This window comes from Perna viridis, chromosome 10 (genome assembly GCF_037379345.1).
Source record: "Perna viridis isolate PV_CMFRI_1.1 ecotype Kerala chromosome 10, ASM3737934v1, whole genome shotgun sequence".
NCBI lineage: Eukaryota > Metazoa > Mollusca > Bivalvia > Mytilida > Mytilidae > Perna > Perna viridis.
The window spans coordinates 3,360,582-3,374,637 of NC_142454.1; the positions used below are offsets into that span (position 1 = coordinate 3,360,582).

At 31.2% G+C, this 14,056-nt stretch overlaps 1 protein-coding gene across 1 annotated transcript; it reads left to right on the forward strand.

Moving 5' to 3' along the window:
• The first annotated feature begins 64 nt into the window (after positions 1 to 64).
• On the forward strand, positions 65 to 13,020 carry LOC148604168 (autophagy-related protein 13-like). The gene is made up of 5 exons (XM_088551204.1): positions 65 to 492; positions 3,063 to 3,622; positions 6,297 to 6,467; positions 7,367 to 7,688; positions 8,611 to 13,020. The coding sequence occupies exons 1-5, from the start codon at positions 340 to 342 to the stop codon at positions 8,818 to 8,820; spliced, it is 1,416 nt and encodes a 471-aa protein (XP_088407330.1). The 5' UTR covers positions 65 to 339; the 3' UTR covers positions 8,821 to 13,020.
• The last annotated feature ends 1,036 nt before the right edge of the window (positions 13,021 to 14,056 follow it).

A 14,056-nucleotide genomic window follows, 5' to 3' on the forward strand; every position in this document is an offset into this window, starting at 1 on the left:
TAGATCAAGGCTTTTACATCGAATTTTCAAGCGCTTTATTGAACACAAATGTGTCAACATTAGACCTTGACCTTTACCTTTCAACGTGTAAACATTCGTGGAATTAGAGGAAAAAGAAACTTATTGTTGTATTTTGTGCGCTTTGATGGGTTGTTTGGTAATTTAAAATGATGCAACAAATACGGGAGTTATCATTCTATCTTGATAATTTAGCAAGAAATGCTGTCATGACAGATTTAATACCGAATAAAACGTATACATGGTTCTTTTTAATTTTATGAATTGACCAGAGACTGCATTATTCTTCCAATTGTCTTATGAAGATACTATAAAGCCATAATGTCAGGCTCAAAGATCAGTAACCAGGATAGGAAAGACTTGGAAAAATTTACTAAATTTTTGATTTATAAAAGTCTACAAATTATAGTGCAGTCCAGACTAGGCGAAAAAATAGTGACAAAATCAAAACTAAATGCCACAGGAGCAGACTGGGTAAGTAAATTATAGTTCCATGTTATTTAATTTTATTGTTGTGGAAATCATATTTTAATAGTTGGTGGTCATCGCCTATATCAGTGAGCACCATTTTTCTGAAGCGGGTCTGGTTCTTGACCACAACAAGTAGAGCAATGGAACTGTGGAAAAAGATACATGTACATACATTTTTGTAAATCCACATCCAACATTTCCTGATCCTATAAATTTGAATAAATTATATGTACACAATTTCATGTTTTTTATGTATAAGCCATATATATCTATAAAAATGTTTTAGCAATGAATGACTGAAGTCATATTGATAGGTTTCAAACATAAAAATAAGCATAGTAATCAGGTATATGTACAAGACACAGCCATATGTATACAAACTACAAACAAACTATAAACAAGACAAAAATGAAGAAATATATCTCACACTTGATACAATCGTACATATTAAAACAGTTGTACCTTTCTATTTGAAAAAGCACACTACGCTTTAAAATGCCCTCTTCCCTGCACCCCTCTATTTACAAATCCTAGCTAGAACACTGGTGATGTCATATTCACTTACATGTATTTGCATATCATTAAGTGTGAAATTGAATGGCAAATAAACAACTAATTGAACAATTGTCAATTTCATGATTAGAATCCCATTTTTCAAAACTTAATAACTTTATTGTTTTATATCCAATTTTGGGTATGTAAAATGTTTCATTTAGAAAATAATTCATAATTCGTACTGAATGGGAATTAATTATAACTCTTTTGCCTGAAAAGTAAATTTGGAATAATAATTATGTGTATACCACTATTTTCATGGAAATATTGTATTTAAACTCATCTATAAACCTAATCACAGGTAAGTGATGAACTCTCCTGTATTTACTGAAACACATAATCTTTTACTTAACATTTTTATTTTTTTGGTTTATAGAAATGTAAAATTTCCCCCTAAGGGCAGTCACTTATTTATTATTTCTACACTGAGTATATCGGACATGATTTTCTTTTGTTTTTTAGCGGATTTCCGCTATTTCAGATCCGTATTTTACCATTATGATTCTTTTTTTTTATTTTATATTTACTTCCGATTTTGCCGATTTTCACTTTGGTGGTTGACCTTGTATAATCGTCTCTGGTATATTAACCAAAAATTACAAGACACTTGAAAATATAAGTAATAAGTGTGTTTAAATCTCACCACGCAAAATACGAGAAAGCATGAGATTCCAATCCTGTCTACTATTAAAATCCTTGGTAGATGTGCATAAAAGGGTTGATTATTAAAAAAGTTACAAATGTACATGTACATGTAGGTCTTAAAATGTACATGTACTTTATATCATTTTCAGACCTTGTGAAATGGCTATCCTCTCTGTTGTACAGTACTAACACACATTGAACCTACATTGTAGATAAATATGTACAAATGTTTTCATTGTAATTACATAATTTGTGTTTATGACATTCAAGAATATTTGAAAAAAAGATAAAGAAATGAACCGTATTTTCAAAACATAGGTTTGGTTTATTGCAAACGGTTATGATTAGTCACCATTTTTTTACTATCCTTCCCTCTTTCGTCTACCATGGACTTTACTTTTTTATGAGAAACTTGGTGGGTGTTTCTAGAAAACCAGAGAACGCTTACCCTACTGGTGCACCTGGTCCATGCTCCCAGTTTTTAGTGGAGTACGAGTTGCTCATTTGCTTTTGTTACTCTGTATGTATGATTGTAGTTATTTTATGTTCTTTGTTGTGTATGTATGTTTCCATGTCTGTTCTTTGTCCCTGGATTACTTTTGATTACTGCTATAACCTTGGTTCCCTTGATTTCTCTTTTACATGGGTAACGGTAGGTAATTTGGCTCCATGCTGTCATTTGGCAGAAGGGGAAAATGAACATTCAGGAATTTTGTGTGAAAAAAAAAGAATTAAAGTCATCAAGTACATTTATCATTGTCATACCCAGTAATGTTAAAATTCCTTAGCTTCAATGGTATACATGGGTAAGTATGACCCTGTAACACTGAACATGGAGTGTCACCTTGTGTTACCGTTTTGGTTCAATGATTAGTACATGTGTACTAGCAGTATTTACCAAAAAAAAAATAGTTTTTAGTTAATAGCTATATAGAGTTGTCAATACCCGTGAAATGTTGGGATTCTTAAAATAAATCATTGCTTCTAAGTCTTGAAGATGCATTCATTATTATTTTCAAGACTAGAGTTGACAGCATGATTTTTTAAAGATATTTATTCTCAAAAGAGAATATGCAGTAACATAAAATAATAATATTAACACATAAGAAGTCTCCAATCAGTTACATGTACTTAAAATATATATCTTAAGGACATGAAATGGTACCTGGCACAGTGCCAAATATTTTTAGGGTATATATTATTTAAAAGCAACATGAAATGGCCATAATTTTTGTGTAAATATTCAGCATTGAACTGTATTTAACTATACTTAACAAGGGGACCTGCAGACAGATGGACATGCATCTTTTTGAAGGTTATCACATTTTACCTATTTATTTTGTTTATGTATCTTTCACAATTTATTGTTTCAGTTTAATTTAGCAATAAAGGACATTTCTGAAGTTCACAGTGAGGCTAAGAAGACCTTATCTGGACAGAAAACTTTACTTGGACAATGTATATGTGTAGAAATTTCTTTAAAGACAGCTGAAGGCGAGACTATGATTTTAGAGACTTGGTACATTGGCCTCAACAATGAAAACTGTGATCCAAATGTCAAAGTTTGTTATGCTGTATACAACAGGATGAGTGTGGCATTAAAGTCTCTATTGAGTGTGTCACGTGTTACTCCTGCGTATAAACTTTCTCGTCAACAAGGAGCCGATGATTTTGTTATCTGTTATAAGATTTACAATGGTGAACCTCAGTTTTTCATGCTAGGCGATGACTACAAAACTGCTAAAGTTGGGTCTGTGCCAACGCCAGTGGGAACTATCAACATTAACTTGGCTTACAGAACAAAACTGCTTATTACTCCACAGAAGACAATGAAAGAGATACCTTTTGAAGTAAAAGATGACCATTTCAAAAAGGACAACAGCCCTAAACGACCAACTACTCCAAAACCCTGTTCACTTGGATACAAAAGGAAGTAGGTGAACATATATCAGGATGGTTTAAATGTTATAATTGGCTCATTGTCCTGTCTAAAAATATGCCAGATCCAGAGTATCATTTCATTGGTTTTTAAATACATATGTACAAAGTACTGGCATCAAGGCCTTTACCATCTCCAATACATTTATTCAAAGACCTTTACTGTACCTTGTTTACGTATTCAGGGGCGAGTCCTCCCTTTTTATTGGAAAATTGGTCATTTTCAGGTGTAAAATTGACTGGCACCTCTCCTTTTCGAAGTGTCTGGATCCACCCCTGCTAATTGGTGATCATAAAATGTTTAGTTGCAAAATGATTAGTTTCCAATACATCTGACACTTCTTAGGTGTGAAGGATAGGCCAGCATATCAGATTTAGAATACCTTTTACCGTAACTCAGAGTTTATCTACATTCAGAAAGACAAGTTAGGCTGTTACATAGGGTATGAAATTATTTATAATGAGAGTTCTTGAAGGCAAATGAGGAAGCATTTTTATACGACTGAATTTGTGGTCCTATAATGGTATCATGGGATAAAAACAAATTCTTTGAGCAGTTTTCCTGACTCTTTGTTGAAACCAATTTGTATCTATTGCTGTAACCTTTATTTCAATTTAAAAAAAATGATAACAGTTGAATTAATATAAATAGAAATGAGGAAATATTTAGTAATTTTTAACTTCATAATCAGTTTTACACTTTAAAGTGCAGTAAAATTATTGCCCTTTTCACAAAGATTGAAATTCTTCCTGTTTTGGTTTCAATTGTGTTTGAACCTATGATGAAGATGGTAATGTAGTATGTAACCATCCAAAATAGCTACATGTGTCTAAAAATAATTATTTGGGAAGTTTAAACAAAAGATAAAAAACCTTCGTATTTTCAAACAATGTGTGCTGATACTAAGGAGTAGTAGAGAAAAATGCCTTCATCTATAAATTCACTACTTACTGGTGATATATAGTAAGCCTTGAACAAGGTATATAGGAATAAGAATTGTAATGTTTTTCATTGACAGTTGTTAGTAATAATCTGCAGCACTATGTAACAATTGATAAAGTAAGGGAAAAGGGTAATCTCAGTTTATTCTCATAGTATTTTAAAAAAATGAAATGAGGGAATTTTTTTTAGACTGCTGCAATAAATTTGTACACATCCATTTAGCTGTAGATAGTCTTACATTAAAATTAATTAATATCTTCTTGCCTTCTGAACTTTGACATGGTTAGGGTGATGCATCATTTTGGAACAATACTTGTGTAATCTGTAGCTGTAAATTAAGACTTGATTATTTAAATACCCCATGATCCTCTTTTAACGTTAAAACAATTGTACAAGCAAATGAGTTCTACTTGGAACCTCTTTTATCTTGCCAAATTAACTTTTCGAAGTATAAACGGTATTTATTTAATGTAGGTCATACCGGTACCTATTACACAGAGCATTCTGTTCTTTTATCTTGCAAAATCATGTAGATAATATTTTCAATAAACTAATTGTGTTTGGTAGATTTTTCTTTTATGATCATTTGCATTTTGTTCATTCAAATATTTTCATCAATGGCAGATAGATTTTCTATGTACCATCCTTATTTGCATATTGCTGCTTCAGTTATTTAGACGTTTGGTTTTACCCAATCATGAGTGATCAACATCATGCTAAATTGTACAATAAAATGTATACTGTTAAGTTACAGACATAAATGGTAAAAAATCTTTTTCATGGGGAGATAATTGGCTAGAAAATCTTTCAAAGGGGATTTGGAAAATGTTTTATCAGAAATGAAATGGGAATTTTAGTTTTTTTAATATTACAAGAAAAAAGAGTTTGGTGACTCCCAGTTTCCTTTTTGAAATATGAAAGAATGTAACTTAATTGATCTTTACATAAATTTATAAGAAATTGTATTTACCAGTTTTTTTTATAGTTTGTGAAAAAGTGAAAATTCTGTACAGTGTCCATATAAAATGTTGTAAAAAAGTATCTGGTAATCAAGTTTGGTGACTTTGTTTCTGAAGTATGTTCATGCATGGTCATTCTTGTGAAAAACTAGGAAATTCTACATGTGTATCTACTGGAAATATTAGGTATGATTTACCTTAATGGTGTAAAACTTTTTTTTTATAGAAAGGAAAAAAAAAAGGGGGATTTTCTGTGTGACATTTACATGCATAATAAATAAATATATTTGTTATCTTTTGTTTGATATTTCTGTTCTGAAGTAAATATACAGTTCTGTTTGAAAAAGTTAAACTTTTAACATTACATGTATGTTTATTACGACCAGATCTGCCGTTATCAAATAAAAATGTCCTCATCATGTGCTATAGTATTAATCACATTTTAACACCTTTTGATGCCTTCCAAATATAAACAAACTACATATGTTATTGATTCACACATCTGTGATATCCATCAGTCACAGGTTCTACTTTGTTTCTCCATGCAAATGCTAAATGTGTTTACAAAATGTATTATGGTTTAATTATATGGGAACTATATTAGAGTGTACTAAGTACTAAAACATGATACAAAATACTAAGAGATTTTTTTCAGTTGTTAGAGGCTGTCTTGCAAGCTAGCTTCTGACTTAGTGCTATCCTTACGAAAGGAAATTCCAACCTCTTATGTTGTATAGGTTAAGAATGAGGTTATATTATATTTGCAGTGAGAGTATTGCTGATGAACTTTGTCAAGGTTCTGATGAAACACAGGAATTTATGTTCACTAACAGTCCTGGAGACAATATTCTAAAGAACAGCCATATTCCACGTTCTCAACCTATTGGAATCAAAGATACTGGAACTGCTCGACATCGTCGGGAACAGAAATCTCAAAGGTACTCACCAGGAGTCATGACAGATCTGTTTAAGGAATGATTGTAATTCACCCACTCTTAATAACTTGTGACATTTGCCCCTCGCAATTGAAATTATTTATGGATGGACTGAAAAATTTTACAGATAGTCCTTTTTTTATTTTAGTATAAAATGTATTGAATAAATCATCATAAAATCAGTGATGTTATTGTTGTGTAGCAACATAATATCTGTTAGTATAAAGACCAATTTGTTTTTTCCTATTCAGAAAATGTGCTGCATGTACTTAAATTCTTACAAATTAAATTATATTAAATTAAATTGAACAGTGTGAGATTTTGGCTCAAGTTCTGGCTGCATAGCTTAAATTGAGTCCAAGTATAAATAAAAACAAATTTAATTGTTATGCACAGTATAACAGATGTTCTTCGACTCCCCTATTTTCACAGGAGCATACTTAAAACATCTTTTTCCATGCCTTCATTATTTTTTTTATTTACATTTTTTTTTCTACATTTTGACCAAATGCCAGCTTTGAATGGCTTCTGTTGTGGAATTATAAACAATTGAAAATCCTTTGGTGTACTATTTTTGAACCAAGTATCAACTTTATAAGATTTTTTTTCTGACTTTAAATGATAGCTTTCTTTGATTTCTTATTAAATTGTACAACTTAAATGCTGAACTCTTTTTGCACTAAGTTTGGTTTCATACCAAAACCATTTCAAGACCATTATTGGTAAGAGGAAAGAAAAAGGAATTTAGAAAAAAATATAAACCAAATATATTCCCAAACTTTTTGAGGGACATACAAACCATTGTGTGCATGTTGAGAAGACCTTTTTGTTAGTAGATTGGTTAACTGGGTTAAATGATACTCCACTCCACTTGATAAATAATGGGCTTCCATTTTTTACAGCTATCCAGAGAGACAGACTAGCTTTACTAGCTACCAGCGAGTGGGTGCTTTTGCTGATCATAAAACAAATCGTGACAGTAAAACTGACTTGGAAGACATTCCATTCTTAAATTTGATTCAGGATGACATCAAAATAGATGAGAAAACTGTGATAAAAACAAAGGAAGTGTCCAAATCTGGGAACGATTCATCATGTGATATTGACGGACAGACAGACAATCAAGGAAGTGGTGATGCCACACGGTTACAGGACAGTGTTCTCTCTAATCATAGTTCTATAAGTCAAGAGTTACCACCTGATGACTTTGTTATGGTTGAATTGGTAAGATTTCCCATATGAAAATGCCTATGAAAATACTTTAAATATATATGATGAAGACCCTGTATGATATATGATTAAAGGATTCAGTTTAGAAATACATTTAATGTCAACAGAAATAAAGAAATATCAATAAAGGGACAATTCAGATTTATCAATTGCATAGCCTGAAAACAGGAAACAAAAACAATCCACACACACAATGTAGCAAACAGATTAAAATACAATTACATTTTAAAACTAAAGATTAGGAAGAAATCAAACAAAAAACAAAAACTCTATCACTATGAACTCCCATAAAAAAAATGTGACGTCAGATATACAAGTCCTGCTCTGCCAGCAGCACCTGTCACATTTCTGCTTGATAAAAAGTTTATTTCTTACCTCAAAACCACCTCAGTTATCTCATGGTTGTGTGCTTGCATTGAGTGTGGAAGGTTGAGCCACACCAAGACTTTTACATTGGTAGTCACTACATCTCTGCCAAGCACCTGGTATTTAAGGGTGATAAAGTGACAAGTGGTTGGCTCAGAGTCAGAATAATGTGAATGAAATTCGTACCTGTAAGCTGTTGCTTCTGTGAACTAGCACAATAAAGATCTGGCTTATTGTGTTGGATTAATTCAAAGCAAGGTCTGTATTTATTCAATAGCTCATGTCCGTCTGTATTTATTCAATAGCTCATGTCCTGAAATGCATGAAATATCTGCCGTCAAACCATAACCAATCATTCAATACCTCAAATGTAACAAGTTTGTTGTTTTTTAAAATCAATTTGCATTGTTTAAACATGTGTTTAATGTATTGATTAGGATATGTTGTCATAATTTATGCCGACAAATTACACAATAATTGCTGTAAATATTTGTGTAAAATAGCTCACATGTGGTATTTCTGTTATTACACAAACTGCTGTTTTTTTCAGAAAACACCATTTGCTGGTGCAGATCCTAACACTGACCTTGGAAAATTTTACCGTGACTTTACCTCTGCTCCAAGTTTGACAATGTTTACAGAGGAGCCAACTGTAGGAGAGACTTTAGAAGAAATTACAAACCAGTTGAGTATGTTTGAGTCTAATGTGTTTAATTTTGATGCATTTGTTGGAGAGGTAGCAGAGTCATCTCCTGAATGAAGATCTTCTTGTTTATGAATGACTTGTTATGCTTGGTTAGTGATGTGTACAACAGGAGCAATGAAGAGAAACCTGTCTAAACTGAACACTTAATGCAGTGAAACCTGTCTAAACTGAACACAATGCAGTGAAACCTGTCTAAACTGATCACTTAATGCAGTGAAACCTGCCTAAACTGAACACTTAATGTAATGAAACCTGTCTAAAGTGAACACTTAATGCAGTGAAACCTGTCTAAATTGAAGACTTAATGCAGTGGAACCTGTCTAAACTGAACACTTAAAGCAATGAAACCTGTCTAAAGTGAACACTTAATGCCATGAAACCTGTCTAAACTGAACACTTAATACTGAATTTGTACTTATTTTCATGAAATTCAAAATTAGTAACTATTATGTGGGAGGTGTAACATGTAAAAGGACTAAGTTAATTTATATATTGATATTTTTAAAAATTGTGCCCTGAAAAGTTTACATCAAGTAGGATTTAGTTTTCTTCCTGATTTAATCAAACTTAAAAATGTGAGCTATAAACAGATACACATTTTGTTTTTGTTAAAGATACGAAACTAGTACAGATTCCTACTCAGTATTACAGGTTGACTTCCTGTCAGACTGAAATCAGGCTCTCGGTGCTTCTAAGGTCAATGCTAAAATTCAAATAGGAAAAATTAACACAAATGTATTTGCATTCAGCATATGGAAAGTTTCAGCATAATGCAAACTTCAATTCCTTTACAAATATTTTTGAACCTTCTATCACAAAAATAAATACCTGCAAGAATAAGTGCAATCATAGTAATTTGAAAACTATTTAAACCAGATACATGTACTTCTGAAATCCTACCATATCAATCTTAATAAAACACCCTCCTAACTGAATAAATCCTTCAGTCTGAAAATGTTTAGACGGGCATCATTGTACTAACTTGAAATGAGGAATGGCTGTAACCTTGATATTAGTACAAGATATAAAAAAAACTACATTTACATGTATTTAAACTTTGTTGGTATATTTAGTATAAAATAGATTAACATGGATCCTAAAGGTCTTCCATCTGTCAAGAGATGATTGGTCTTAATTGGGATTTGATTTTCCCTGATCAACTTTATTTTTTTCCATTCAATTACCATTTTTTTTTCTGATACTGATTGGAAATGATTGAATTAGAATTTAACTTGGAAGTTCTTCATATATGCATGTACATGTATCATATTAAGTTGATTTCTATGAAATAATAGTAAAGATTTTATAAAACATTATAAATCCCCATGTTCAGTCATGGTATTTCATCAGGTTTGATCACTAAGTATTTTATATCCCTGAGTACCCTTCAAATCAACTATTGAATATTTGTGTTTTTAACATTTTCCAGTCAGTATGTAGAAAGGTTTTGGTGATTAAGATCAAAAAAGTTTATTTTTCAGAATCTGTGAAGCCCCCTCTTGACAATGTAAAATGGGATTTCAGTAGAATTAACATAAAAATAGAAAGTATCCCTATTATTTAAGAAGGCTTGAATTCCTGTTAATATAAACTTACATCTCATCATATGAATTATAGTTATAAGCAGATTATGTAGTTGGTAATCTTCACTCTGATTGCTTTTCTTGCTATTGCTGTGCCAGCTCAAGCAAAAAATAATTTGTGAAGATGACAAGCAATAATTTGTAAGTAAAGGCCTTCACAGGTTACACAATTATATTGCAAGAATTAAAAGAAGTTTTTGATAAATTTGGATGCTCTCTTTTTTTTCAGTATGAAATTTCGACTAGAAGTATTGAAATAGATGGGAATTATTTATGCATAGTTTCTTACATAGAGGGCATTACTATGAAAAATTTACTTCTTAAGGACCAGTGACATTGCCTGAAACATTAGTAATGTCTCTAAGAGGCAAGGGCATCATCAATGTTGAAGGAAATATCAGCTCCAAAGGACTGTCATTTTATTGATAATGCCTTCTACTTAAGGAATTATTGTGTTTATTTCATTGAAGAATATTACATGACCATGTAATAACCAAAAATGGTAGGATCACCAATGTGAAAGAGTGAATAAACAAAATATGACCATGAGTGCCAAAGAATTCCAGGTTTAATCAGTCCTCACTCAAACTATATAATTCTTAATGCGTTCTTGGCACAATTAATTATATTTTGGTTATTCATGATAACCACTTGTTTATCCTATTTATTGTTTACTTATCCATGATTTATTGCTATTTTCAGCATAGATTTTTTATTTTGTAATTGACAGATTGATATTCAAGTTGTGATGTTTTTTTGTGGGAAAAATCTGAGAGTGAAATCGTTGAATTTATTTCATAATGTAAATTATTGAAATTTATTACACAGGGAACATTTGATAAGTCACTGCTATACACAAAATACATGTAAATCATTAACCTTAGTTGCTGTTGACTAATCATGTAAAGGCACAGACTATTGGCAATAGCAGTATGTGATTTTGATGACCAAGTCCAATACCGGTACTTGTAAAACTATAAAATGTAATATTTATAATAAATGGCAGGTCCATACTGTGTGTTGATATGGGTTATGTAAGTGACATTAAGTGTACACATATTTTATACTGTAAACAGAGATTTGTGTGTATAACACAGAATGTATAAATGTATTCTATGTATAGCTACATGTAGTGTGTAAGCACATGTATAAAGGGTAGGACATTTGATGTCCATTTGATCAAAAGGGTTATATCAGTATGGATTTGTAACAATAGCAGTACAGTGTCGGTGTCTGTATCATAGAGGGTAGAATTTTACTCATATGGAACATGCTGGTGGAATGAGAAATACAAAATGTGTACCAAGCATTCATGTAAATTACTGTGAATATATGCACCTAACTAATGTTTGTGAAAGTCCAATATTTAGGGTTTACACAGTAGTTCCCAATAAAATGTTTCAGTTGCATAGACAATTTATGAGACTTTTGACAGTTGTTATTGCCTAAAACAAGAAAACAGAATCTGAGCTCTACTGATAAGGATCTTAGATACTGTTAAGTTCTGTGTATTTATTACTGGTCTTCTGTCTTCTTTAATTGTTGTTTGATTTCTTATTATTTACAAGTATTAAGATTTTCAGTTATGTAGATTTTAGTGTATCCTTCTTTAATGCAATACAAAATGAGCAGCATGTTAACATTTCTTAGAATTTTGATTTTTGTCATAATTTAGATTGCTGCTACCTTTGGATGTACCTATACATACCAGAAGTCTAGGTAAATAAAAACCACAATCTTTTCTCTTGAAATAGTTTAATGTATATCTTATTTGCCAAGTAGTTTTGAATTGTACCACTCATAGAATTGATGAAAATTAAAAGGATGGTTCGGCATAAAAAAATAAATAATTTCAGATTATTATTATTATGCAAGGGGAAGTAATCCAACTTCAAAGATTTTTTTCTTAATATTTCATAACTACTGACAGTAGAGCAAAGCTACATGTAAATGTATGTGCTTTGGTTTCAATTAAAACTGCCTTATCACAAAGCAAAATTGTATAATATTTTTTCCTGGTTTTGAACAACTGTATGTTTTAACTTATAAAGTACTAGTTGTTCATTTATGAATGACTAAGAAGTACAAATAAGTATATTTAAACACCATGAAGAAGATATGATAAAGCTGCCTTTTTTACATGGTAATGGTAAGGGCTTTTTTTATTGAGATGTATTTTATTTTAAAATATCTTTCATTACAAGTGAGAAAAGTTTTTTTTTTGAAACAAGTTACACTAGCAGTAAATCATAAATGATGACTGATTTTTTTACCCAAAAAATGTTGATTATACACTATAGATACTTTTTAGGGTACTTCTTAGTGTGATAAAAGGGAGATAACAAAACTTTACAAATGCTGAATAAGGCATTTTACAACAAAAGTCAATCTCTTACAATTTTTTTGCCTTTTAAGTACATGTACAATATTTCATCCTGATGATATATTTTTGATAGTTTTGAGATATTTACTTTATGGTTTTGCCTTTTACCGTGGAAACCTAGAATATTGGAATCATAAGAAAAATTTGTATTATAATACACTTTGTTACTTTCAACCACCAGATTTGTTTTATTTTGTCTAATGGACTTCTATGTTTTTGTCATCCACTTGTTACTTACCCTTAACTGTCCAGTTTCTTTGTTAATAAATAAAATTGTTGAACAATTGAGCTTTTTCTAGTGTTTTTTTATTAGATTAAATTAGGCCAAATTTGAAAAAGCAGTTTTTGTGAAGTCTAGGGATACTGATTAATATACCTGTGTAGGTTTATAGTAATGGACTATACATTTAAAGAACTTCATGGAAATTAACATTTCTATCATATGAATCATTTGAAATTTGGTTTCCAGCTTCATTTTAAGGAGTTATTAATGGAAGTTGGAAATGTTTTTAAAGGCGACAGCAACTCCACCAAAAGTGCATAAAATGCTTTGCAGTCCTAATCGGTGCAAGTCATTTTTCTTAATATCAATACCAGCCTTCCTTTAGTGGTATGGCACCTTGTAGTACAATTTCAAAGAGACCAATCCACTTGTTCTCAACTTTTTTAAAATAATTTTCTTGCAATTTTTTTGCCCTTAATTGGCTCAAGTCACAATCTTCAATAGTCTTCCTTGCATGGTAAAGTACCTTGTTATACAATATCAAAGAGATTCATTTATTCATTGTCAAATTATAATGCAAACATGAGGAAAATGCTTGCTTCAGGCCCGTCATTCTAAATTGTTCAGTCTAAACCCCCTAATCATTTCCTTTTGACAGTTGTGATATATAACAATATTATAGATATCAATATGCTTTTACTGGAGTTAGAGACATGTAGTTAAATACTATGTAATGATTGTTTCCAAAATGGTTGATGCCATACCCAAAATCAAAAGCAACCTAGCTTTTGTAGTTTGGATCCTTGTTGTAAAATTTAATAAAGATATAACAAAACTCATGTTCTAGCAAGAAACAAGAACATTAACAACACGAATGACAGAGCTATAATATCATACCACTGAAAAATTTAGTCATATAAAAACAGCAAAATTACAACCTTTTGATAAGGAATTGAGGGAGTAATCAAGGGAACCAAAATTCTAGCGGTAATCAAGAGAATGTAATCCTGGGACAAAGACCAGACATGGGAAACAGACATACACAACAGAGAACATAAAATGACCAAAATAAAACATACAAAGTAACATAAGTAAATGTGC